The 25,586-nt window shown below is 52.8% G+C and overlaps 3 protein-coding genes and 1 long non-coding RNA gene across 10 annotated transcripts in view; 2 read left to right on the forward strand and 2 right to left on the reverse strand.

Moving 5' to 3' along the window:
- Positions 1-13,147, reverse strand: part of LOC141413704 (uncharacterized) — a 28,838-nt gene extending 15,691 nt beyond the window's left edge. The window contains exon 1 of the long non-coding RNA XR_012438512.1: positions 12,728-13,147. This is a non-coding gene — a long non-coding RNA (uncharacterized lncRNA). The remainder of the gene's footprint in view (positions 1-12,727) is intronic.
- Positions 1,746-9,992, forward strand: Asb16 (ankyrin repeat and SOCS box containing 16). Its single transcript, XM_020164674.2, has 5 exons — positions 1,746-2,415; positions 4,484-4,751; positions 6,958-7,450; positions 8,024-8,137; positions 8,586-9,992. Exons 1-5 carry the CDS (start codon positions 1,773-1,775, stop codon positions 8,769-8,771), a joined length of 1,704 nt encoding a protein of 567 aa, XP_020020263.2. The 5' UTR covers positions 1,746-1,772; the 3' UTR covers positions 8,772-9,992.
- Tmub2 (transmembrane and ubiquitin like domain containing 2) lies at positions 13,118-17,214 on the forward strand. Of its 3 annotated transcripts, none has more exons than XM_020164675.2 (3): positions 13,118-13,270; positions 15,230-15,796; positions 16,030-17,214. In XM_020164675.2, the coding sequence occupies exons 2-3, from the start codon at positions 15,255-15,257 to the stop codon at positions 16,391-16,393; spliced, it is 906 nt and encodes a 301-aa protein (XP_020020264.2). In that variant the 5' UTR covers positions 13,118-13,270; positions 15,230-15,254; the 3' UTR covers positions 16,394-17,214. The 3 variants fall into 3 exon arrangements, with proteins under 3 accessions (XP_020020264.2, XP_073901650.1, XP_073901651.1); XM_074045549.1 differs by lacking the exon at positions 13,118-13,270 and adding an exon at positions 13,287-13,896; XM_074045550.1 differs by lacking the exon at positions 13,118-13,270 and adding an exon at positions 13,287-13,773.
- Positions 17,215-17,291: 77 nt separating this feature from the next.
- Positions 17,292-24,945, reverse strand: Atxn7l3 (ataxin 7 like 3). Of its 5 annotated transcripts, none has more exons than XM_020164678.2 (13): positions 24,730-24,945; positions 23,257-23,367; positions 22,839-22,971; positions 22,466-22,637; positions 22,178-22,275; positions 21,980-22,002; positions 21,598-21,643; positions 21,368-21,453; positions 21,020-21,088; positions 20,497-20,540; positions 20,226-20,297; positions 19,976-20,133; positions 17,292-19,878 (listed from the first exon to the last, which is right to left on the reverse strand). In XM_020164678.2, exons 2-13 carry the CDS (start codon positions 23,305-23,307, stop codon positions 19,730-19,732), a joined length of 1,101 nt encoding a protein of 366 aa, XP_020020267.1. In that variant the 5' UTR covers positions 23,308-23,367; positions 24,730-24,945; the 3' UTR covers positions 17,292-19,729. The 5 variants fall into 5 exon arrangements, with proteins under 5 accessions (XP_020020267.1, XP_020020265.1, XP_020020270.1 ...); XM_020164676.2 differs by having other exon boundaries at positions 21,598-21,664; XM_020164681.2 differs by having other exon boundaries at positions 21,368-21,396; positions 24,730-24,943.
- Between the last annotated feature and the right edge of the window lie 641 nt (positions 24,946-25,586).

Consider the following 25,586-nt stretch of genomic DNA (forward strand, 5'->3'; position numbering starts at 1 on the left):
GTGGGTGCTCAGCCAAGCTGTTGGTGGGGCAATTAAAACAAAGAATGGGTTCCAATAGGGTTAATCATAGCTGCATCCATAGAGGTGCCTTTCTCTGAGGAGCTCCAAACCCTTGCTGCACATGATCTCATTCCTCCTCTGGGGTCCCCCCCACCCCTGGAATGCCACCAAGAAGTTGGGGCCAGGCAGAGAGTGAGTGAACAGAGGGTAAGGGCAGTGCCGGAAAAGGCCCAAGCTGCTGCCACCCACTTGGGCGGGCAGATGAATGTTTGCTCTGGCAAAGAATAGAGACCTTCATTCAATGCACTACACATAAGAGGCCAGCCTGCCATGAGCCAAGTGCTCCTAAATGCCATGTCAAGACCAACTGTGCCAGGGCCTGCTCTGGAGCCCATGTCCAGCAAGGCGATGTCTATGGCACAGGATGGGTGCTTTGCAGAGCCCACCTGACAGCCTTTAGCATCACAGATTGGGGACTAGCTGGAACTGTACAGCAGGGCATCTGGGGTTGCTGCAGAGACATCTCCCCAGAGCAGGTGACTTTTGAGGTGGACTTGAGGAATGAGTAGGGAATTCCAAGTCGTTAGAACAGCATTAGAGGGAATGACTGGAAAGGGTGAGGGGCCGTGATGAGCATGCTTCATGATATGGGGCCAGGCCAAGGAACTGGAGCTTAACTGGAGAGGGCAAGTGCAGGAAATCAATCAGACATTTTAAGCAAGGGAAGGAATCCTTTTAGACAGATCTGTTTGGCAAAGGAACAGAGGGGGTGTGGCCAGAGGAAGGAACACCAGGTCAGAGGCTTGGTTGATCCAGGTCGAAGGCACTGAACTGGAGGGGCCTGAGAATTCGAGAAAGGGAGCCAGAGCTGCAGGGCCACATCTCCTGGGCCAGGATAAGAAGGAAGTGCAGAAGAGCCAGGAGGAACCCACACTGCATTGCTTCAAAGACACCAGCCACAGGCCTGCAACCTGCTTGCTGGGAGGCAGTAGCTGGTATTCCTTCATCCTCTCCTTCCCCAATGTGGCAGGCACATGTTTCACGGCCTCATTCCTCCCCCTAGAGGCTCCTGGAGGAAGAGCAGCTTCCTCCTAAGGGCGAATGGGCTTTGGCTTGAAGATCTCTTTGATCCAGTCCCTAGGATTTCAAGGTCAACCCCTTGGCCCTTCTCAGGCAGTCATGTGAGTCTCACAGGAGCAAGGAAGAAAAATCCATAATCATTGAGGACAGTTTGTGGAGACCATGCTGTTTTGCTTGGGGTGTGGAAAGAAGTTCACAACTGTCTTCACCCATGTGGCCAGGGCAGCTTGAGCCAAAGTGCACACTCTTGGGAGTCAGGCCCATAGGGATCCTGGCTCCACACCTCATGAGCTGTGACCTTGAACCAGTAGTTTTACCTTGTTAAGCCATAAATTCATCTATAAAACAGATAAGACCACCCATCTCAGGCATTTAACTGGGATAATTAGCCTGACCATGTCATTTACTGTCCAAACCTGTTTTGTATTACTGTGTTGTTTACCTGGTTTTCCAAGAGAAAATGGATATGAAAGTGACTTAAATACTGTAAAGGTAAGTGCATACATGCAGCAACTGCTATTCTATGAATGCTAGAAGAGCCGTTGGCCTTCTCAGTATCTGTCTGGACCTCCCCTTACTTTCTGTGCTGAGATCTACCCTCTCTCCTCCAGGTGAGCCAGCTTGGGCTCAGGCCCTCCAGACATCACAGAGGCTAGAGGACCTTGGTCTTCCTGCTTGCCCTGCCCCATACCATGGCTACTTCACTTGTCTCAGACCTTGCCAACCCAAGAGGTTCACTCCAGAGAATTGGGAGAGTGTGTGGGGCCCAGGTGTGGCCACAGCCAAAGGCCTGCTGGCCAATCAGAGGCTATCAGCAGGGGCAATGGGCTGGCCCAGCAACACCTCTGCATCAGGATCATGACTCTAGGCAAACTGCTTACCAGGCCAGTGAAGGGCCTATTTATAGCCTCAGCTGCTCTTTTCTCCTGCTCACAGTAGAGGGGGCAGGGTGGATCGCCAGAAGCAGGGGTGCTAGTCGGCAAGGAGCAAGGCTTTGCCTAGGTGCCACTGCCCAGACCCCTGGGCCCCTTGCCATGGCAGGGGAGACATTTCCATTCACCTCCTCCACTCTGCGCGCTCTCCGCCTGCAGCGGGAGTGGCTGGAATGGGAGGACCGCCGGCGGGCTGCTGCCCAGCAGTGCCGCAGCCACAGGTGTTTCTCAAGTCCCACTGCCCGACTCACGAGGCCTCGAAGGTCCTGCCGAGACCCAGCTGTCCACAATGCCCTGTTCTCCGGTGACCTGCAGCAGGTCCAAACCCTGTTCCAAGATGAAGAGGCCACCAACATGATTGTGGAGACCGTGAGCAACCAGCTGGCTTGGTCAGCAGAACAAGGTAAGGAAGGGAGCACCAGTAAAGAGGGCAGAAGAGGGGGAAAGCGCCAAGAGGGATGGGAGTGAGGAGAGAGAGGGAGAGTCCAGGCCCCATCTCTCTCCTGCAGACCCTAGACTAGGCCAATCCTTGACGCTGCCCATCCTAGCTCCCTCTTAAACTCAGTTAGTGGCTTGTATGTTTTTTCAGAATTAAGTTATAATCTTTTAATATATATATATTGTAAATTTTATTTTTAGTTGAAAAATAATTGCACATACTAGATGCATTATATAGTAATAGTATATTCTGACATAATTTTTGCTTTCTCTGCATATGTGCCCACACATGACTATTTTTTGTTCATAGAATAGAATTCTGTATGTTATTTTTATTTTTGGTGTTGGGATTGAACCCAGGACTTCTCACATGCTTATGAGCAAACCTTCTAACACTGAGCTACACCCAGCTCACATGCACTTTTTCTTGTTTTATTTTGCTTTGAGATAGTCTTGTTCTATAGCATAGGCTGGCCTTAAACTTGTGATCCTCCTGCCTCAGTGCTGGGATTACAAATATGCACCGCCATGTTTGTTTGTTTTTGTTTTTTTTTTTGCAGTACTAGAGATTGAACTCAGGGCCTCATGCTTGCTAGGCAGGTGCTTTTAGTGCTCCTGGCCTTTTTTGTGGTGCCTTTTTCAAGATAAGGTCTCATGAACTATTTGCCAAGGGCTGGCTTCAAACTGAGATCCTCCTGATCTCTCTGCCTTCTAAGTAGCTAGGATTACAGGCGGGAGCCACCAGTGCCCGGCTCGAACCTGATTTTTTATTTTTGTGTGTGGTACTGAGGTTTGAACTCAGGACCTACACCTTGAGATATTCCACCAGCCCTTTTTTTTTTGTGATGATGCCTAGCTGAACCTGATTTTTTTAATGTAACATCTTTTCATGTCAATAATCATAAATCTACAAAATACTTAAATGAAACATATATATGTGCCAGGATTTATATAACTATCCTCCCTAATAGAATGAATTCCTTTTTTCTTTGTTTTTTTAAAACTATTTTATTTATTTATTTTGCCATAGTGGGGATGGAACCCAGGGCCTCCCACATGCTAGACTAGCACTTTACCACTAAGCTACAGTCTCAGCCCCGTTAAGTATTTTAAATAGCAAAATGATTTCTCTAGGATTTATTCTGACTAGTAGGTTTGTCCACATCAAGTAAACACCTCAACTGAGACTGCTCTGAAGATTGACAGGAGATTGATTTTAGGCACAGTCACTACAGGCTCCAAATTCTGTTTGGTTGCAGCAGTTAGACTGACCCCACCCAACCCAGGGCATTCTGGTTTTGCTCTTCATCCTCAAAGTGGAACTTGGCTCAATTTCAGTCCTAAAAACCAAAACATGCTTTACCCAACATGTAGAGAAACTAGGGATTGACTTCACTGTCATGCAAACAACTCGATATTAGGCATCTCTGTCCTTTAAACAAGTCCTTGACTATTTCTGTCATTAAGATTCAACACCATCCACGTGATGAACACCTCTTCTCATTCTTTCTTTCCTCATCTCTTATCCACCCCACCCCTTCCAGCTTCCACCCAATCATCTTGCCTCAGGAATATCCTAGAATTCAGTTCTGCTCTTTTGCCCTTTGCAAACTCAGCTCCAGACAAAACCCCCTTTCCACATCAATGCCAGAAAGAGCTTTTGACTCCATTAGGTACTCAAAGACCCTGAGCTTTCCCTAACGCGATGCGCCCTGCTCAGTTAGTCCTTGTGGTTTTATAGAGCATTTTAATTTTTTTTTTTATGACACAACATGTTTTTTCCCCCTCCTGATTCTGGGAAAAAATACCAGGTTTTGTTACAAATTGACAAACTATTCTAAAAGGCCCAAACTATTCTAAAAATGCCCCCAACTCAGGACTTGAGTGAGCCCCTTTCCATGGGTACAGCCTGGCAGTGTTTGTGCTCTGCTCAGGAAGCCATGCAAAGGGAAAGCCAGCACCAGCATCTGCATCCCTGCCCTGCCTCCCTCCAGTTGGACACACAGTCCTCCAACACTTCCTATTCTCCTCAGGATTCTGGGTACTGACCCCCAAGACCAAGCAGACGGTACCTCTCACCATTGCTGCAGCCAGAGGTTACACAGACTGCGCCCGCCACCTGATTCTGCAGGGGGCTGAGCTGGATGCCCGTGTAGGGGGTCGTGCTGCCTTGCATGAGGCCTGTGCCCACGCCCAATTTGACTGTGTGCAACTGCTGCTCACCTTTGGTGCCAAGACTAATGTGCTGTCAGAGGAGGGCGTGACCCCCTTGCACCTCTGCACAGCTCCTGAGTCCTTGCAGTAGGTACCCACAGGCTGGAATTGGAGGAGGGTGTGTGTGTGCTTGCGTGCATGTGTGTATGTGTCCCCATCCATCCAGCATACAGTTCACACACCCAGAAAAAAGAACTTGACCTCCATATACAGCTTTGTGGTCCCTGAAGCACCTCACATACATCTTCATATGTAGAGACAGGTATCATTCCATGGATGAGAAATGACGTTCAGAAAAGTTCAGTGACTTACTTGTTCAAGGCCACGTGTGCTAGGCCATGTGTTTTTTGGGAAAGCCGCTCCCCCCTTTTTAGGGGATTTGTTTGTTTTGCAGTGCTGGGAACTGAACTCAGGGCCTCATGTTTGCTACACAAGCACTTTACCACTGAGCTACATCCACAGCCCCAGGAAAACCCTATTCTAATTGCAGTCTCCAGTTCTCTGGGAGTCCTCTGTAGCCAAATTCCTAGTTGTTTTGAGGTGGACATCAAGAAAGATTTAGTCATGTCACTGAGTGCCAGTGGCTACTCAGGAGGCAGAGATCAGGAGGATCACGGTTCAAGGCTAGCCCAGGCAAATAGTTCCCAAGACCCTATCTAAAAAATACCCAACATAAAAAAGGGCTGGTGGAATGGCTTAAGTGCTAGAGCACCTCCCTAGCAAGCATGAGGCCCTGAGTTCAAATACCAGTACCATTTAAAAAAAAGTTTAACCACATTTCCCAACCTCAGCATATTCCCCCCTCCTTTTTTTTTGTTTGTTTGAGACAAGGTCTTGCTATGTAGCCCAAGCTAGTCTCTAACATGATCCTTTGGCCTCAGCCTCCCAAGTACTGAGATTGCACCACGCCTGGCTCCCCTTCCCCTTCCATTTTTGTAACATCAACAGTTTCTTATATCTCCCCCCTTTGTGATGGTATTTGCACTTTTACAAGTCAAAACAACAGATCTGCCTGGCAGATCTAATGATTCAAGACACTCTTCAGCCCACATGCTGGGGACCTCGCCCCATTAGATCTAGACCAATGATGGACACCCTCCCCACAAGGTGATCCAAATTCTTTCCCTCCCCCATCCAGAAGTGATTCAAATTTGCCAAGGCCTTTCTTGGGTTCCTATGAGCATTTCTGATCTTCTGGTGACTGAGCATAAGAATCTTCCCACAGACTTCATCCTTTTAAATAAGTGAGAATGGCCATTTACAGGAGCACTACTGAAAAGTTTTAAGTATTACTGAAATTTAGTATTTAGAAACAAAAGTTTGCCCATTAGAATTTATCAAGAAAATAAAATCCAGCAGTTTGTGGAAGAAGCTGGCACTCAATTCTTGGCCACTCAGCAAAGCACCTATAGGACCTGTGAGCTGGCATTCTGGCCATTTGGAGAAACCCTGGTTATCAGGGTTTCATTGGGGTTGATGGGTCTGCTCCTGACTTTCCAGCAGCTGCCATTCTTTTTAATTATAAATTATTGCTAGTTTATTTCATCATTATAGCTCATTGTATGTTTTTCTACCCCACAGTAGGTAATGATGCATATTTGCTGCAATAATGTGTTGGCCTATTTTTCCAGGAACTTGGGAGACTGTGAAATGTGGGCTCTCTACGTTTTTCCCTTTGGCTGTTCTTGTTTTCTCAAGGGGAAAGTGGAGCAGGAAGGCCCCAAGTGCTGTCTTTTGCCTGAAGGAACATGGCTTGTTTAGAATGGTCTTCAAGCTTGGGAGCAGGGATTAACAGAACTTTGTTTGGGGGGCAGGGGGCACATGTGCTTTAATTTCCTATGCTTCATAGTACACTTAAGAGTGGGTTTTCAAAATCTGCTATGAAATGATTCAAGCTCAGGCTTCAGGTCCTATTCCAACTGGAAGTCAGTGGCTGGAGTGTGGCTCAGTGTTCAGTGATGAAGTACTTGCCTAATATTCCTGAGGACCTGGGTTCCATCCCCAGCACCTCTCCTCCCCCCAGTGGGGAGTTAGGCAGGCTCTCAGAAGGACTGTCTAAGGCAGAGAGTATGACTTCTAGGGGTCATTAATGTGCTGTGTGTTTTTGTCTGCTGCATAAGATTGTTCTGGTCTGAAAACTGAAGTTGCTTCTGGTAGCTTCGAAGGACGCTCCAGTATGGTGTCTGCCACAGGGCCTCTGTGAGGTGAACACTAGACCTCAAGGCAAAGGGGTGGGAATGAAGGAGTGAGGCGGCAGGGCCATCAGGATCATGGCGTTGCACCTTGTCCCTAGGTGTGCCAGGTTGCTGCTGGAGGCCGGAGCTGTGGTGAACCTGGCGGCGCAGGAGAGTGAGGTGACACCCCTGCATGTGGCTGCTGCACGCGGCCTGGAGCAGCACGTGGCTCTCTACCTGGACTATGGCGCCAACGTGGGTCTGCGCACCAGCCAGGGCGAGACGGCGCTGAATGCAGCATGTGCGGGAGCAGAGGGCCCGGGCCCTAGCAGGCAGCACGAGGCGGCAGCGCGCCGGCTCTTGGAGGCTGGGGCTGATCCCAAGGCTGCTGGGCGCAAGCGCCACACACCATTGCACAACGCCTGTGCCAATGGCTGCGGTGGCCTGGCCGAGCTGCTGCTGCGCCACGGAGCCTACGCTGGAGTCCCCAACGGGGCAGGCCACACACCCATGGACTGCGCGTTGCAGGCGGTCCAGGATGCCCCCAACTGGGAGCCAGAAGTCCTCTTTGCTGCACTGCTGGACTACGGGGCCCAGCCTGTGCGCCCTGAGGTGCGCAGGAAGGGCCTGAGGAAGGAAGCTCCAATTGGGCAGGGGAGCCTGAGCTGGAATTGCCCTGCCCTTGGGGAAGAGAAGGGTCGGAGAGACTGAAAGCCCACCCTCAGTGGCTAGAGGTCCGTCCCCATCTTACGGTGGGGAGAGAGGACTAATGGGTAGGGTGTCCAAGGGAGCAAAAAGCCAGGTGCCAACAGCTTACACCTGTAACCCTAGCTACTCAGGAAGCAGATCAGGAGTATCACTGTTCAAAGCCAGTCCTGGGCAAATAGTTTGGAAGATCCTATCTCAAAAAACCCAACACAAAAAAGTGGCTCAAGATGTAGGCCCTGAGTTCAAACCCCAGTACCACAAAAAAAAAAAAAAAAAAAAAAAAGCCCCCAAGGAAATTGGGGCCAGGAGGCTGGAGCACACTTGAGGATGGGGCAAATTGAGGCATGGGAAGGATGGGGACCCAGTCCTCAACTCCCCCATATGAGGGTGTGAGTGGGGATTTGGATTGGGCTAGGCCTGGGGCTGCCCTTGGTTGGAGGAGGAATGGTGTTCTAGAGATCGTCTTTCCATTCCCAGATGCTGAAACACTGTGCCAACTTCCCTCGGGCACTGGAAGTCCTGCTTAATGCCTATCCTTGCATCCCATCGTGTGACACCTGGGTGGAGGCAGTGCTCCCGGAGCTGTGGCAGGTATGACACACAGGGCTCTTGCCTAGGGGTATGAAGAGGAAGGTGAGTCACAGGCCTCTCCCTCCAGAACCAACTTCATGGAGGGAGGAGCAGGAGGACCTTGAGCAGAAAAGGATGAGCACATGAAACCCTTGAGTTACAGGTTCCATCCACTAGTGATATGGGTTGACCTGCAACCCCATGCACCTGTCCAGCCTCTCACCCACAGCTCTGACTTGGGCACTGTGCCAGCATATCTGTGGTACAGACCTGCCTGAGACCCTGTCCTGAAGTGTTAGACCCAGCCCCATTACCACTGCAGGGCCTCTCTGGCTCTGAACCTAAGTCCTTTCAGATGTACCAAACACCCAGGTGTCTACATGTTGCAAAATCTCGGGGCCCCCACCTCTGGGTTGCACCCAGATGGTAAGACAGAGTCAAGGGTGATCCTTTTTCCCTCCTGGCCTAGGAGCACGAAGCCTTCTACAGCTCGGCTGTGAGCATGGTGAATCAGCCGAGGAGGCTGCAGCACCTGGCCCGACTGGCTGTGCGTGTTCAGCTGGGTGGTCGCTGCCGGCAAGCTGCCACCAGGCTCCCACTGCCACCGCTCCTCAGGGACTACCTGCTGCTGCGTGTGGAGGGACGGATCCAGTGAGCCCTGTGCCAGGTCACTGCCAGTGTGTCCTGCCCCCTCCTCTAGAGAACCAATTGCTGGCCCTCTGCATGCTCTCCAGGACCAGCTCATCCCTTCACTGCCCTCCACTGGCCCCTTGTTTTTTTCTTTTCCTCAGTACTGGGAATTCAACCCAGAGACTCATGCATGCTAGGCAAGCCCCCAATCTCTGAGCCACACCCCTATCCCCAAGCCCCCCCACTGGATTCTCTTTTTCTTGTGGTACTGGGGACTAAACCCAGAGCCTTGTGCATGCCAGGCAAGTGCTCTGCCACTGAGCTACATCCCCAGCCCCTCCAATGGCTTCTTGAGCCACCTGCTGACCTCCTTCTCCAGTGGAAAGGTTGTACACTCAGCCTGTCCCAGACTCATTCTTTGCCCATTTCCCCATCTTGTGCTGAAGTGGATGGTCCTTCTCCACTTAAGCCAAGAGCTGATGACCCTTGTTGCCTTTTCTCCTTGCTACCCATATACCGGTTCCACCACTGAACAGTGACAGACCCTGAGCCAGGTGTGGTGGTATATATCTGTAATCCCAGCACTTAGGAGGCTGAGGCAAGAGAATCATGAGTTCCAGGCCAGCCTGGATTACACTTAGAAAAAAAAGAAAAATGAATCCTCTAGACCTTGACCTCTGTCATATTTCTTGGCCTCCCAACTCCCTTCCCCAGGTCCTGTAATCCAGATTTAATAAACTGGTACCAGTTGCTGAATCTGACCCACTCTTCTTTGCTTCCAGGTGTCTGCAGGCATGGTTCCCCTGTTTGGAAAACCCTTCCACCTTTTTAGGCCTGGTCAAGGCTGATTTGACCCTCGGGACTTAGTTTAAATAGCACTATCTCTGCAGACCTTCCTTTAACCACCCCAGCAGGGTCCTGCCTTGGCACGGTACTTATTTAAGAACCTGTGTCTGCCTACACGAGGCAGAGGCTGGGACTGTATTCCTTGAACAGGCATTTCAGCAAATGTATGAGGCCTGGGACATTTAGGATGTGTTCCTCCCACCCCCAAGTAGTGCATGGTGTCTTAAACAGCAGTGCTATATATAGATACCTATACACATAACCACCAGCTGTCCCCCTCTCACTTCTGGTTCTGGTCTGAGATTCAGAAGTGCCACCATTCACCTTTAGGAGGAAGCTTTTCAAAGCAAGTCTGTTTTATGAATGCAAATAAAGATTTGCGCACAGAACGAAACTATGGACATTGTTGGCCTTAAATGTGAGTACGGTTCCCGTCACTCCATGTTTATTTTCCCTCTTTGTGCTCTTCTGTGGCATCCAAGTTTTCTGCCCTGAGCAAGTGTTACTGGTGGCAGGAAAAAGGCCATAGGACACAAGGCTCCCCTCAGACCAGAGCCTGTGGTAGAGGGACAAAGGGGTGCACAGCAACCGGTTGGCCTGTCCTTTTCTGGGGGATCCTGAGCTATCCAGTCCTATTGTCAGTTGGAGTGGCCAGCAGAGACAGCAGAGACAGGGATCAGGAGCCTGGGTCTGCAGCCTCCACTCAACCCTTTTCCAGGGACTTGCATTTACACAGATCCCCTTTCACCAGCACTAGACAGTCTTTGACCTGGTTCAGCAGAGCAGCAGCTTCCCCTTTCTAGACAAAGTTTTGTTTTAGTTTTCATGGACCCAAAGGCCTGAGAGAAGAAAAGAAAATCCCCCCTAGTTCTGGGCCCAGCTGGGACCTCACTCCAGAGAACATGCTGAACTTTCTACCCTGCACAGTAGGCAGACCCCAGCAGCCTGGCCTTTTCTGTAACGTCTACAACCTGCTGGAAAACAAACAAAAACCAAAAAGATGTATGTGACTAAATGTATTTTGTGACAGGAAAAGATTTTCCAGTAAAGAGCATAAAAGACTAATTGAGCAAGGCACAGAAGAGGTGTAAATTTGACTTTATAAGCCAGGCACCAGTGGCTCATATCTGTAATCTGAGCTACTCAGGAGGCAGAGATCAGGAGGATCACAGTTCAAAGCCAGCCTGGGCAAGTAGTTCTCAAGACCCTATCTCAAAAAACCGTTCAGAAAAGAAGGGCTGGTGGAGAGGCTCAAGGTGTAGGCCCTGAGTTCAAAACTCCAGTACTAAAAAAAAAAAAAAAAAGATTTAGAGGCAAAAGTCACCATGTTATAGCCACCATAACTGCATATAAAAAAGCATGAAAATACCTAAGTTCAATAGTTTAGGGAAAACAAACATTGCATAAACAACATCATGAAGAATGTCCAAAGAGTGAAGACCCATGGTTGTAGCTCAAGTGGTAGAGCACCTGCATAGCAAACTTAAGGCCCTGAGTTCACATCCCATACCAAAGGAAAAAAAAAAACAAACCCAAAAAACAAAAAACTATGTTGCATGGCTCAATGGTACACACCTTTAGTCCTAGCTACTCCAGGGGTTGAGATGGATCACTTGAGTTCAGGAGTTAGAGATCAGCTAGGGCAATACAGGGAGACAATCTCAAAAAAAAAAAAAATCACCTCAGAGCTAGTGTCTCACACTTACAATCCTAGCTACTTGGAAAGCTGAGATTGGGAGAATGAGAGCTCAAGGCCAGCCCAGGCAGGTATGGCTCAAGTGGTAGAGCACCTGCTTTGCAAGCCCGAAGCCCTGAGTTCAAACCCCACCAAAAAAAAAAAATCACTTTGTGCTGAGGACCTGGCTCAGTGGTACAGTGTTTCCCTGGCACATGGAAGGCCCTGAGTTCATTTCTACCACCACAAAACACAAAACAACAAAGTACAAAAGCAGGGTAAAACAGAAGGGGGCTGTGACTCCCACAGTAATCCTAGCTAGTTGGGAGGTAGAGAACAGGAGGATGGAGGCCAGGTGCAGCCCAGGCAAAAAATTCTGGAGATTTCATCTCAACCAGTAAGAGGTGTGGTGGTTCACATCTGTCACCCCAGCTACCCTGCAAATGTAAAATAGGAAGGACTGAGGTCCAGGCTGGCCTGGGCATAAACTGGAGACCCTATTCAAAAAGCAACTTAAACCAGGCGTCGGTGGCTCACGCCTGTAATCCTAGCTACTCAGGAGGCCGAGATCAGGAGGATCACGGTTGGAAACCAGCCCCGGCAAATAGTTCCGCGAGAACCTATCTCAAAAAAAAACCCTTCACAAGAAAGGGCTGGTGGAGTGGCTCAAGGTGTAGGCGCTAAATTCAAGCCCCAGTGTCGCAATAAATAAATAAATAAGCAAGTTAAAAAGGGCGGGGGGCGTGGCTCCTGCAGCACACAGGCCTGGCAAGCAGGAGACCCTGAGTTAAAATCCCAGTAAAAACAAGGAAAACTAATCTATGGTGATAGATACCAGAAAAACCAGTGATTCTTTGTAGGTTGGTAACTAGAAGAAAACGAGTGTTCACTTGATTCAAACTATCAAAGAGCTCTTCGCTTATGTTTAGCCCTGTCTGCATTATTTATACTTTAATCAGTTCACCAACCGCCCCCGACCCCACATATTTTTAGAAATTTTAATCTCAAAAACCTGGATAAATTCTTGGAAATTGTAATTTGTTTCCTTGCCTGTTTTTGATTGCTTTTCTGTGGGCGTGGTGGTTCATGCCTGCAATCCCAGCTGCTCAGGAGGCTGAGGCAAGCGGATCGAAAGTTTGAGGCAGCCTGGGCAACTGAGACCCTGTCTCAAAATACAAATTTCTTTTATTGAAATAAAACTTTAACTGGAGCGGTAGAGTACTTGCTGAACAGGCTCGAATCCCTGGATTCAGTCCCCAGAACCGCAAGTGGAAAAAAAAAAGCGCTGAATGTGTGTCTGCTTTGAAATGCTTTCCCGCCATATCCATCGAGGTTTCACACTACCTGGAGCCGCACTCCTCGAGAATTGCAAGATGAGTAAAACTTGTGTCCTCTCCCGGACTAACCCAGGGCTGGGTTCTTGCAGGTCAGAAAGACCAGACCTTACTGATCACACTAACCTGGAGGCCGGTGCGCATCGCCGAGCAGTAACAAATCCCATCCGTCCCGGAGGTAGCGAGCGAGGCCCAAAGAATTAGGTTGCAGACTGAACCCTCGTCCAGAGTCCGCCCAGCAGCGCCAGCCTGGGAAACCTTCCAGACACGGGCCACGCCCCTTTCCCAAGCACCTCCCCGGCTCACTCCTCCCCTTCAGGCCTCGGCCTCTCAGCCGGGACGCCTAAGGCCCCGCCCACAAGGCGTGGCTCAGCACCAGGAGGCCCAGGATCCCGCCAACAATGACTCCGCCCCTCCTTCCGCTGAGAAACCTGTCCCTTTTATTTAAAGATACATTTACGTCAGCCCGCCTTACGTAGCGTTGCGTCATTACTGCCAGGCGCGGAGGCAGGACTTCCTGTCCCTCATTCTAACAGTTTCCGGGAAAAACCGGAAGAGACGGGACCCTGGACAGAATCGGGGATAGCCAGCCCCTTCCCCGGCCCCTACGGAAAGACGAGTTTAAGGGCCGTCCTGGCGGAGTCAAAACATTTATCCTGGCCTTGTCAGGTGAGGACCTCCTTCCCCATCGAGGCACAGTAGCAGTCCAAGCCCCCTTTAATTTCCCATAACTCCCTGCGTTCTCAAGCCCCGCCCAGTCCCCCAGCCCCGCCCCGAAGTTTGAGGGGTGTGGATGGTTTGTGACCCCCTCACCTGACTCTACCCATCGCGGGCTTAGAATGGCTGGGCTTGGGTACGACCGCTGGGACCCGGCAACCCTTCGACTCGGGGACTCATGAACTCCATTCTGCTGCTGCGGGAATAAGACCGCCTAGCCGAGGACCCTTCGCCTTAGAAAAAACAGGGCTAGGGACCCCTCCTCACCGCGCCGTCAGAATCGCTCACAAGCTAAGGAGAAAGCAAAGGCCTCGGAGGAAGGAGACCTGGGGACCTGCCCGGCCCCTCCCACCACAGTTCCCTGTGTCTGTGCCAGTCGTTTTGTCTCTCTTCGCCGCAATTTCTTTTTCCTTAAATCACAGTTAGTGACATTAACCTTCTTAGCATCATCAGAGGTTAGTTTTGGGAGTAATACATATTTGCTACCATTTGTTTATTGAACTATTACCATGTGGCAGGCATTGTGCTAATTATTTTGCTTCGATGATTTCACGTCATCTTCAAAGCAACCTTATGAGGTAGGTACTATTTTTAACCCCATTTTACTGATGAGGAACCTGAGGCTCTGAGCAAGTCGTTGGAGGTTACATAGTAATTAGCTATCATTTTCCTCACTCCCGGGCCAGTTTATTAAATAAGGATGTAGAAATTATTCAGATGTTGATGTTTTCCACAAATACTGTTGAAGCAACTACTATGATATTCCGCTGGGCGCTTTGGGACAAAGAGAAAGCCATGTGATTCTTGTCTTCTGGGAGAGTAATAGAGAGATGGACAGGTAGATAAGCATAATGAAGTTTTATAGGTGCTGTGAGAATAGCCGGATAATGATAATCACTAGATGCATTTGCCCGGGGACAGCTGTGAGAGCTGCAGATTCTCCGAGCGAAAGAGTAGGTACTCCAAGGAGCAGGCCGAGATCCTTCTTGCCTTTTGAAGAAACTGCAGAGGGAGAACCTTCACAGCACCAGGAGACCCTGAGATGGGGCTTGTGAGATCTGCTGTCATTTCCTAATCAATTCACTTATGCAGTGGTTTCTGCTGTCGTGACCCCAGGGTGACCCAAGAGGAGTCACCTCGTGCTTGTCCCATGTGGCTCCCCAGGTCTTGCCAGAAGGGTTTCAGAGGCGGCATAGTGTCTTGTCTGCTGGTGGCCTCTGCAGAGTTGTCCTTTTGGGTGATCAGACTCTGCTGTGGATGGTAGGTCAGTTTTCTTTGGTTCTTGAGATCTGGCATGGATTTGTGACCACCTATGAGATGGGAATCAAATGAGACAATCTGGCAAGGGTGGCTGCACAGTCTTTCCAGAGGAGCTCCAAAATAAAAGATTCAGCCTTTCGGCCTCTCTCTAGAGGCTGCTCAGAGGACATATGTACTTGTCCAGGTGTTAGAAATCCCAGGAAAACTCTGGGCTCACAGAATTCCAGATGTTTTTCCCCACCAATAAGCAACAAGCAGTAGTAGCTGTAGCAGCAAAGCTGTGAGGTTTTCCTTATTATTCGTGCTCATATTCATGCTCCCCCTTGTACAAGACACCAAGCTCGGCCAGGCACCAGTGGCTCACACATGTAATCCTAGCAGAGATCAGGAGGATCAAGGTTCAAAGCCAGCCATGGCAAATAGTTCAAGAGACCCTATCTCGAAAATACCTAACTCAAAAAAAAAGGGCTGGTGAAGTTGCTCAAGTTGTAGGTCCCGAGTTCAAGCCCCAGTGCCACAGAAAAAAAAAAAAAAGATAGCAAGCGCCTTTTTTTTTTTTTCCCATGCTGGCTCAGTTAGAATGTAAACAAGTTAGAAACGCAGTTGTAACCCCTCAGGCTCTGCTGATACTCTCTCCCTTTGTTCCTGCAGTGTGGACCCTGTCAGCAACCAGGCCATGGAGCTCTCTGATGTCACCCTCATTGAGGGTGTGGGTAATGAGGTGATGGTGGTGGCAGGTGTTGTGGTGCTGATTCTAGCCTTGGTCCTAGCTTGGCTCTCTACCTATGTAGCAGACAGCAGTAGCAACCAGCTCCTGGGCACTGTTGTGTCAGCAGGTGACACCTCTGTCCTCCACTTGGGGCATGTGGACCAGCTGGTGGCGGGCCAAGGCACCCCAGAGGCAACTGAACTCCCCCATCCATCAGAGGGTAATGATGAGAAGGCTGAAGAAGCTGGCGAAGGTGGGGGAGACTCCACTGGGGAATCTGGAGCTGGGAGTGGTATGGAACCCAGCCTTGAGCATCTCCTTGACATCCAAGGCCTGCCCAAAAGACAAGTGGGCCTGGAGAGTGGCAGTCCAGAAGACCCGCTGAGACCAGAGGAGAGCACTTGCCTCCCTCCCAGCCCCGGCTTCATCAATGTGCGGCTCAAATTCCTTAATGACACTGAAGAGCTGGCTGTGGCCAGGCCAGAGGACACTGTGGGTGCTCTGAAGAGGTGAGTGTGTTGGAAAATGGGAGGCTGCTTGTGCCCTGTGCCCATAGACCTTGGCTCTGAATGCAGACGGGAACAGTAGGAGAGTGTAAAGGCAAGCCCCTACTAAGGGCAAGTGGGAGACTTCTTAGAAACCCACCTGTCAAGTTTCTCCCCTCTGCCTTGCTTTCTTGGTGCAGGCCTGTTTATTCTTTCATCCTTCATCCTGTCTTTTCTTCCATCTTTTATCCTTGCAGCAAGTACTTCCCTGGACAAGAGAGCCAGATGAAACTGATCTACCAGGGCCGCCTGCTGCAGGACCCATCGCGCACACTGCGTTCCTTGAACATTACCGACAACTGTGTGATTCACTGCCACCGCTCACCCCCAGGGGCAGCTGTTCCAGGTCCCTCAGGCTCCCTGGCCCCGCCAGCCACTGAACCACCCAGCCTTGGTGTTAATGTGGGCAGCCTCATGGTGCCTGTGTTTGTGGTGCTCTTGGGTGTGGTCTGGTACTTCCGTATTAATTACCGCCAGTTCTTCACAGCACCTGCCACTGTCTCCCTGGTGGGAGTTACAGTCTTCTTCAGCTTCCTAGTATTTGGGATGTATGGACGATAAGGACATAGGGAGAAAATGAAAGGCATGGTCTTCCTCCCTTATGGCCTCCCCGCTTTCCTGGCCAGATCTGGGCCCAAGGCCCTGGGAGGGAGAGACGAAAAGGATGTGGTGGGTATCATGTCCGTAAGATACGGGAGGCAGGTGGGGCATCCCCTCATGTCCACAGGGGTGCAGACATCCCCTCTGTGTAAGCACAACTCAGGTAGACACAGGGATGTCATCTTCCTTCTCTAAGAGTCCAGAAGGAGTTCAGAACCATTGGCCAAGCTCATTGGGAAGCCTGGGCTCTAAGGATTCCCTCCCAGTTGTGCCCCTAGCCTTTCCAGCATCCTGCATGTCTGCCTCCTAGCACCTAAGAGTGCCTGCTGGGGCAACCTAGCATGGCCCCAGCATACTTCTGTAATGGAGCATCTCTCCACTCCTTAGTTGAGTGTCTATCTTTTGAGACTGAAATTGCATAGGGATGAAGACTGCAACCTTTACTATAGATACCCAGCCACTGCCACCTCCTCCCTCTACCCCTTTGACAGGAATAGGGTGTTCTCCCTTCTTTCAAAGCACTTTGCTTTTTTAAAAATAGTCCTTCACAGAGCTCAGTCAGAAAGGGGTTGATGCACAAGGCCAAGCCCCCAGCATTGGGAGAGGCCAGGCCACAGCTGCTGCTACCCTAGGCCTAAGGCTGTAAGAGAGCATTGGCCTTCAGCCAGTGTCCTGCCCTGCCCAGCTCCAAGGACAAGCTCTGGGTATGGATCACCAGGCTCTAGGCCCTTGCCTTTGTGGCTCTTGGATAGTATCTGTGAATAAACTTCCATTTTGTGGCTGTGGCGCCTTCTGTGACATAAGAGAATGGCTTTGCTCTGCCCTCAGCAACATGGTAATGAGGGTGGGTAGGCCAGGCTACCAATGGGAGATGCAGTTTATTTACACCAGCAGCCATGGGGGCAGAGGGAATACACAGCGTTTACAAAGTTAGCTACCTGTACAGGATGGATTACATATGCAAAAATAAAAATCTCAAGACCACAGGACAGCGTGAGCCCCACCCCCCCCTCCCCCAATGACCCCAGCATGCGGTAATGCCAGGCGGGTGGCCCCTGGGCATGCGGGGGGGAGTGATGCATGGAAGGAAAAGCCACCGGCCATGGAAATTAGTACAGAACCCCCGCCACACACTCAGACACATGATAGGATACAGGGTGGACGACACCTAGCCAGGGTGGGGAGGATGGGAATTGAAACCCACAGAGCCTGCTGTTAGAGTGGGGAGCTCCTAGCCCCTGTTCAACTATGTGGTGGGGGTGGGAGGCACTCTCTCCAGAAGGAAAGGGGTTTGTTCCCTCAGGGTCCCTGCTGGACCAAGCCCATCTCTTACCCAGCCTGGGCAGGGGGCTCTGCCCTGAGGGTGGGCCAAAGAACAGTGGGGAAGTTTATGTGGACAAACCAGTTTCCAAAACTACTCCCCACTTCTCCCTCCTCCAACTAGAAGGGCGAAAGGAAGAGGCCAGAGGGGACAGGGTGAATTAGGGCCTGAGCTGCAGCTGCCTCTCAAGGAAGAGTGGCCTCTTGGCCTTCCTCCCCTCACCTTCAACAGATTCCAAGCATGTACTTGGAAGCCACTGGAAGCTCACTGAACTCCTCCTCTCCCTCTGGCTTCCCTTTCTAGGGAGAAGGATGTGGAGGGCCAAGAACAGAGGAGCCCAGGCCCCAGAATTTATTCTAACTTCTGCCAAAATTGGCTTGGCTTTTTAAAAAATAATCACAATACTTGGGTTAAAAACCAATTTGTAACCAGGCATCAGCCACAATCAGAACAACCCCAGGGGGAGACTGGGGTTCTAGATAGGGTATGCAACCCTATCTGTTGTTCCCTTAACCCTCCAGGGTCCCTAACCCAAATCAGTCCAATCAGTCCTGGGTACTAGCTACCCAAATGTGAGAGTGGCAGGGGGCATGTCCAGCAAGTGCCAGAGAACTCGGCTCAGGGTCAGCTCCATCCCTGTCAGCTCTGCTCCCAGCCCAGACCATGGTCCTCCAGTTCGGCTCCGGGTGGTGATGGTGCCCACATGGAGGTGGGACAGTACATCTCTTCAGGATGTAGGTCAGACAGGTGGGCACCCTGGCATGACATTCCCACAGAAGGGCAATGACACCCCAACCCCTCCACTGACATCCTGAAACACAGCAACCACTCTCTTCCCACCCCACTCCTAGCAAAGGGGGAGAGGCACAAGATTTAAGATTTTCCTCAGAGCCCCAAACCACAAGTACAGAATAAATAACTTAAAAGCGGCAAAGGAAAGGGAAATAGGGCAGGCTTTGGAGGCAGGAGCACTGAGAGGAACTGAAGCTGGTCAAGGTGAGGGGGTGGCAAGCAGCAGCTGGGAACTCAGGCTGCCCCAGCAGGGCAGGGCAACAGGGCAGGGTGGGCAGGAGGAACATGGGGCCACCCCAGGAGGGTGAGGCTGGGCCCCTTCCTGGGGCAGGGAATGAGGTAAGAAAACATTTCAAATAAAGCAGCACCGTTCCCTCTCACCTTGGGGCCCCACTCCTCACCAGTCCTGGGTGTGGGAGGGATGGCAGGGGGAGTAATTTTGATCCGCAGCTCCCTCTTCCTACCCTCCCATTCCATCCCTTGAAGCTGTAGAGACTGAAGGCCCTTTCCTGGCACCCAACAAAAGGACAGCTCCTGCTGCCAAGGAGGCCCCTGGGGACTGAAGGGAAGGGCTGCCCCTGTGAGGGGCAGGAAAGGCGGCGGCAGTTCTGGGCGCCTACCTCAGCACACAGTACTCTGTGCCTGCCGACCCCTGGGACTGGGGGCATCTGACAGGACTGCACACAGACAGAACACGCACAGCCTTGCCCCTCAGCTCCAAGCACCGGACCCATTCACATTGCTGAAGGCAGCTGGGGGAGACCCCCTCCAGGCTCAGCTTCTAACCCACGGCCTCCCAGGTAGCCACAACGCCCCTCAGCAGGGCTTAGTCCAGTTCCTGGGGTGGGGGACAGGCAGTGCCCTGGCACAGTGCCCAGGTCAGGCCCCTGGCCTAGCTGGACATCCAGTAACTCACAGAATAAATAGGAAAACTGCCTCCCCACCAAACTTATGTCCAAGGCATAATACATCCAGGTCTGAGTCCTGCACACCAAGGGGTCGTGCTTCATTGCAGAGGACCTTGACACCCCCCAGGGGTGCATAACTAGATCCTCTGCCTGCGCGGCCCACCAAGCTTCCCAAGCCCAAACCCCCAGCAGCCGTCCATGTGCCAGGCTATGCCACCTGGGTGGGGGTCGGGAGAGAGGGCTCTGCTCAGCCAAAGGCTATCCCTTGCACCCGAGTCAGTTGATGTCATCATAGATGCTGGGCGTTGGGGGAGCCGGTGGCTTTGGCTTCTTCTTTTTGTTGGAGCCCAGGCTGGAGGCAGTCCCTACCAGGCTCAGATGGGATTTCTTTTTCTTGGTTTTCCGTGACTCAGAGCTGTTGGAACCTGAAAAGAGGCACGATGGATGAGTGGTGTATAGAAGGAGAGGTGGTGCCCCCAGGCCTTTGGGCAGCAAGCCCCTGGGACCCAACTGCACCCATACCTAGACCCCATCCCTGATTTTCACTCGTCTTCGAGGAGCCTGAATCAGAAGGTGAGAGATCAGAGGAGCCATCCCACTGAAGCCGGCTGATCAGGGCCTGGCTGTCAGTCATGTCAAAACTGTCATTATCCAGGGAGCTCTCGACCTCCGGAAGGACTCTGGAAAGGGAAGGGCCCAAAGAAGGGGTTTAGGATATTGATCCCCATCCTAAAACACGACAACCCATCACCCATCTGACAGAGTCACTTACGCTGAGGGCCCAAGGAAATAAATCCGCACAGTTCGCCTCTGCTCATCAGTGTGCTGGGGGCAGCGCAGGGACCTGGTGGGGACAGAATTATCAGACCCTGACAAGGAAGGGAAGGGGTGAGTGGAGAGCCCTAGAGGGTGGCCTAAGTAAGGCCTGACTATTGGGAGGGGAGGGAAGTGGAAGGGTAGGAATCCCACTGCTCAAATCCAGGCATAATCTGGACCCATGTGCAGGACCAGCCCATAGCCCCATTTCTTATTTCTGTGCTCACCTTGTGCACATCTTCTTGGTGTGTTCAGAAATCACCCCACATTGCTGGAAGAGGAATATAAGCTGAAAGGAGGGATCAGGGGAACCTGCAGGGGAACCTACTCTAGACACTTTTTTTTTTTTTTTTTTGTGGTGCTTGGGCTTGAACTCAGGGCCTATACCTTGAGCCACTCCACCAACCTTTTGTGTTGGGTTTTTTCAAGATAGGGTCTCACAAACTATTTTACTGGGCTGGCTTCAAACCACAATCCTCCTGATTTCTGCCTCCTGAGTAGCCAGGACTAGGCATGAACCACCTGTGCCTGGCTTAGACATTCTCTTCTGCACTTATTCTATACTGCACAAGCAGAAATGGCCCTGAAGGGTGGGGCGGGGGAGGGGGGCAAAGCAAAGAGGCTAGGAAATCTGCTTCCAGAAAGAGAACTCTATGGCCCCCACCCGCTATGTCACCAGCCTCCTTTAGGGTCTTGACCTCTGCCTGTAGCTCCAGCCCATTCCAAGGGTCCCCTGCCCCAGTTCCTCACCGTAGTGAGCAGGCTACGAAGCTCCTCCGGCCCCAGGGTCTCATAGCTGATCCCAGTTGAGTTGCTATACTGTGAGAGAACCAGAAGTATGGGTCAGAGGAGAGAAGAACAGACAAAAAAGGTACGGGGGTGGGAGTGGACAATCCCATCCTCCTGCCTCTGTGAGAGTTTTCCAAGTGAGTCCTTCCAACCCACTCGCACACCAATGAGGTGGGATCCAGAAAGACCATAAATAATGATAACCAATAACTACTGCTTCCAACTACCAGCATTCTGACTTCACTTGTTCAAATCCCAGTCACCTCACAAAGACAACAAGAAGGAGAATGAGGGGCATCCTCTACTCACCTTAAAAGGATCCGAATTGCTAAGTTCCCCTGAAGAAGAAAAAAGAAGGGGAAGGGTGTTTGATGCAGAGGTACAGACAGAGAACCCTGAAAATAACCAGAGAGGAAGTGGGGGTGACAGAAGGATCACAGGCCCTCCCTCACACCCCTACTCATCCCTCCTCCTTTCACCCTTTCACAATTCCCAGAAGACACAGCTAGCAGCACTCCTGTTGCTGCAGTCCCACTTACCATTTTTGTGTTTTAAAGACTTGGATCTTCGAGGGGAATTGGGGTTCTGGAATGGGAGATACCATAGCTTTGGGGAAAGGGCAACGATAAGGGGGAGCCGAGAACCCAGGGAAGGAAAAAAGATTTGACAAAGAAACATCCTCAAATTCCTACTCTTTTCTCCCCAGTAAAAGGCATGTCTGCCTATAACCCCTCCCCCACACCTCCAAAACTTCTGAAGCTTTCCTGCCCACCAGACACCCTCATCCCCAAACCCAGGGAGCCCCCGCTCCCCCGCCACCATGACCTCAGACTTGAGTCAAGACACCAGAGGACTCCCTGCCCAAATGGGAAGGTATTTGTCCTTCGCCCAAACTTCCCCCATGCCCGCCCCGGCTCTCACCTTGTCTGATTTTCTCTTCTTGGCTGTGGGGGACAAAAAAGATAAAAGAACAGGGTTACTTGTTCTTAAGGACATTTACAGAAAAGCGCACGACACTCTCCCCCCATCGTTCATGACTATCTGCGAGCAGTGGCTACCCAGCTCCTGCTTACCCACCTTATCCCAGTGTCCCCCAAGGTTCCCCAGATCCCCAAACACCTTTCTTCTCTGAGCCATAGGACCAGTCGTTGTCATTGATGTCATCATTGTCCTCTTGGTCACTCTCAGATTTGTTCATATTGTTGCTATTGGCAATCCTGCCGATAGTTAAGAAGAGAAAGGGTCAAGGCTGTCACCCTGTCTGCCAACAACTTCAGAGGCACAGTGGAGCATCTGGGGCTGAGAACAACCCACCCTCTATATCCTACAAGTGACCCCAGGGCACTACCCCATGGTGTAGACTGCAAAAGATGTTTAGCTCTGGTTTTGGCAGAGAAGAGGCCTCACCGGCGGTTGGCGATTCGGCTGCTATTCCGACCCATTCCTAGGCACTTCTCCAGATGGGGAGCAAAGCGGGAGGCGGCAATGCTGCGGCTGCAATTGGGGCAAACACACTCCTTGCTCTTCCACTGGTTGAAAACCTGTCCAAAGATGTCCAGCCCAGGCTGGTCCACGATCTCTGGGGACAGGAGAGGCGTGGCAATCAGGGCAGGCAAGGAACCCTTGCCTCTTGTTCCCACTCATGGTCTCACAGCCTTGTCAAATCCCCTGCCTAAGCTCACAGTAGCTTCAGGCTCTGCGTCTAGTGCAGTTTTCAAAAGACTTCTCCAAGCACTCTCTAGGCAGGGTTAAACCGCTCTCCTTCCACCCTGAAGCTCACCAAAATCCTTCATGCTATCAGGGTCTGTGTCGTCCAGGAAGAAGTAGCCACACTTGACCGCCCGATGTACCTCAAAGCAGAATCCCAAACAAGAATCCTCGACCAGGTCTGCGTATATCTCCTGAGCGATGGCCTGGGCCCCAGGGGAGAACATCCAGTCACAAGAGTCACAGTCCCCTGGACTGACAGTAACTCTCAACAACCAAATTTCCTGGTCCCAGGCAAACATGATTTCTTTGCCATTTTTCCCCATCTTGACTTTGAATTCTTTCTTCCTGGATCCTTGGGCCTTTTCAGTGCCTATTCCCTTTAAGGAACAAGGCTGACTACCCAAATTCCTGTTTGGCGTGGATGCCAGATTTAGCGACGTAGAGACATCAAGAGAAAGAACTAGAGGCACACGTGGGGGAGCCCTCACCTCTAGTTTGCTGTTATCCAGGCCAGACAAAGACATTTCCTCCATTTTCATTTGTAAACTCTTGTGGAGACGGCGCTCTGACTGCTCATAGCACAGCGGGCGGCAACACGGCTGCACACATGGGGGTGGGGGTACTGGTGTGAGTCCAAGATACCTCTGAAAACTGCCACCTCCCCTCCCCACCTCGCTGCCCAGGGCTTAATCTTGGCATCAGTGTATCTCCCTTCCCAAGGCCCAGGATCACTAGGTCTGGATGGTCCTTCAGGGCCTGAAACCCAGAGGTGGCCTAGTCCTTTCCAGGCCTGAGTTCAGGCCCTGGACTCCACTGCCAACCAGAGTCTGGGTCTCTAGGAGGCAGCAGCTCACCCCAGGTCCCTAAAACTCAAACCCCTCTTTGATACCCATGGTGCAATGCAGCAGGGGGAGGAGAAGGAACTCTAAGGCCTCAAAGCAAACCCACAGGGTGTGGCAAAGAACTGCACAGACTCATAAGGACACCCCCCTTCCCTAAAGGCTCTCCTCAGTGTCACCTCTGCTTTCTGCCAGGATGTCCACTTGGGGGGGTACTGCTACCAGAAGTAGGACTAGCCCTAGCACCCTACAACCTTCACCCCACTCTGTCTTCCCCTGAAATAAGCCTGCCACTGCGCTGGAGGAGCAAAACCCACAGAAGCCTACAGTCAAAGGGCCACTTCCAGCCACCATGGGCAGGAGCGGCAGGGGGTGTGGGGAGAGCCCAGTGGGACGCACGCGGGGAGTGGGCACTCCCCTTACTTGTTCTTTTAAGTATCACCTTCCCTCCCTCAGGACCGGCCCGGAAGTCTCTCCAAGAGCCCCAAAGTCCAGAAACCCCCACCACAGGATTCAGAAAGAGCGCCCACAGTCCGGGGCCCCACTGAACGGTGGGTACGAGTTTAGGGAGCTGCCGGCCTAGAGCGGGGTGGGGACTGACAAATGAGCCAGGGGCACTGAGAAGGGAAGGAGACCGGGCCGCGGCTCTTCCCCCGTCCCTGCGGCACTGCTGCTGCATCATACCGACTGGGGGGAGGAGAGCCGGGGCCGCCGAGGCCGGCGCCGGGCCGGGACAGACCGACCCCCCAGAGAGTGGACAGAGTGGGACGCGTCCCGGTCCCCCTCCGTCCCAGCCTGCCGACAGTCCTGGTCCGCCTGGGGGAGGACTCCGGGAGGGTGTCTTTATTGTCCCGGGGGCTGGGGCCTGACTCCCTAACAAAGGCCCCGCGCCCCCTCCCCGGCCGGCCTTGCCCCGCCCAAGGGGGACCCAGCCAGGGGGAGAGCAGGGGGCCCCGGCCGCGCCGGGAAGCCGGGGGAAGCCGGGCGTTTCCGCGTCGGCCCGGGGGGAGGGGAAGGGGCGCTGACCCAGACCTGGGGGGAGGGGGCCCAAGCCCCGCCTCGGGCCCCGCCCCCCGCCCCCCGCAGGCCCCTCCCCCGTCCCCGTCTCCGTTCCGTACTCACCCCGCCCGGGGGGCCGCGCCGGGGCCCGGCGGCCTCTCAGGGCCGCGTCCTCCGGCGGCGGCGGCGGCGGCGGCTGCTCCGGAGCCCCATGTCCGTCGGTCCGTCCTCGCCTCTCCCCGGGGCCCAGGGCCCGGGGCCGGGGGGTCGGGCCGCCCCCCCGCCTCGCCGCCTCACCGGGCGGCCATGGCCCCTTCCCCTCCCTTCTTGTCCCGTCGCCGCCTCCTCCTCACCTCACCCCGCCCGCGCGCACTCCGCGCGCCGTCCGCGCGCCCCTCCCCCCGCCCCCCACTCCAGCCCGCCTCTCCCGGGCGGGGGGTGCGGCGCGAGCCCGGAGCGCGCGCGCGTGCCGCGACCGGAGGATGGATGGATGGAGCGAGCGAGAACGCGAGCGTGCGCGCGCGCGCCCCTCTCCCCCTCCCTCCGCGCGGGCGCGAGGCCAGGCGCGAGCGCGCTCCAACCTCCTCCTCTTCCTCCTCCCTCCCCTCCTCAACACCCCGCCCTCGCCCTCCCTTCCTCTTCCTTCTTTCGCTTTCGCGCGCCCAGCGACTGCTCGCGCCAGCTACAGGAGCCCGAGCGCGTGCATCTGTCCCACGGCCGCAGCTCGGCAGCATTTGCTCCAGGGGGCGGGGACCGGGAAGGGAGGAGGGGCGCCACGCCGCCGTCCAAAGTACCGGCGGACGGGAAAGGGGGCGGGGAGGTAGGCGGGGCCGTCGCGGGCCATACAGACCAATCGCCGTGTCGTCTCGGCCCGGGAGACCCAATAGGACAGGGGTGGGTGGGGCAGCGTTCAAGGTGAGGTGCGCGGTGCGCTGGGGGCGGAGACATTGTGCCGTCCCGGCCGGCTCGGGGGCGGGGGC

The sequence above is a fragment of the Castor canadensis genome, chromosome 11 (genome assembly GCF_047511655.1).
Source record: "Castor canadensis chromosome 11, mCasCan1.hap1v2, whole genome shotgun sequence".
In the NCBI taxonomy this organism is placed as follows: Eukaryota; Metazoa; Chordata; class Mammalia; order Rodentia; family Castoridae; genus Castor; species Castor canadensis.

Coding starts and splice junctions, on each gene's coding strand:
- Tmub2 (XM_074045549.1), top strand. CDS start 13,862: ATGATTTCACGTCATCTTCAAAGCAACCTTATGAG. Junction 13,897..15,229: donor CTTCAAAGCAACCTTATGAG/GTAGGTACTATT, acceptor TTGTTCCTGCAG/TGTGGACCCTGTCAGCAACC. Junction 15,797..16,029: donor ACTGTGGGTGCTCTGAAGAG/GTGAGTGTGTTG, acceptor TTATCCTTGCAG/CAAGTACTTCCCTGGACAAG.
- Atxn7l3 (XM_020164676.2), bottom strand. CDS start 23,307: ATGAAAATGGAGGAAATGTCTTTGTCTGGCCTGGATAACAGCAAACTA. Junction 20,541..21,019: donor TTCGTAGCCTGCTCACTACG/GTGAGGAACTGG, acceptor TTCCTCTTCCAG/CAATGTGGGGTGATTTCTGA. Junction 20,298..20,496: donor ACCAAGAAGATGTGCACAAG/GTGAGCACAGAA, acceptor TGTCCCCACCAG/GTCCCTGCGCTGCCCCCAGC.
- Asb16 (XM_020164674.2), top strand. CDS start 1,773: ATGGCTACTTCACTTGTCTCAGACCTTGCCAACCCAAGAGGTTCACTC. Junction 4,752..6,957: donor ACAGCTCCTGAGTCCTTGCA/GTAGGTACCCAC, acceptor CCTTGTCCCTAG/GTGTGCCAGGTTGCTGCTGG. Junction 7,451..8,023: donor CCCAGCCTGTGCGCCCTGAG/GTGCGCAGGAAG, acceptor TTCCATTCCCAG/ATGCTGAAACACTGTGCCAA.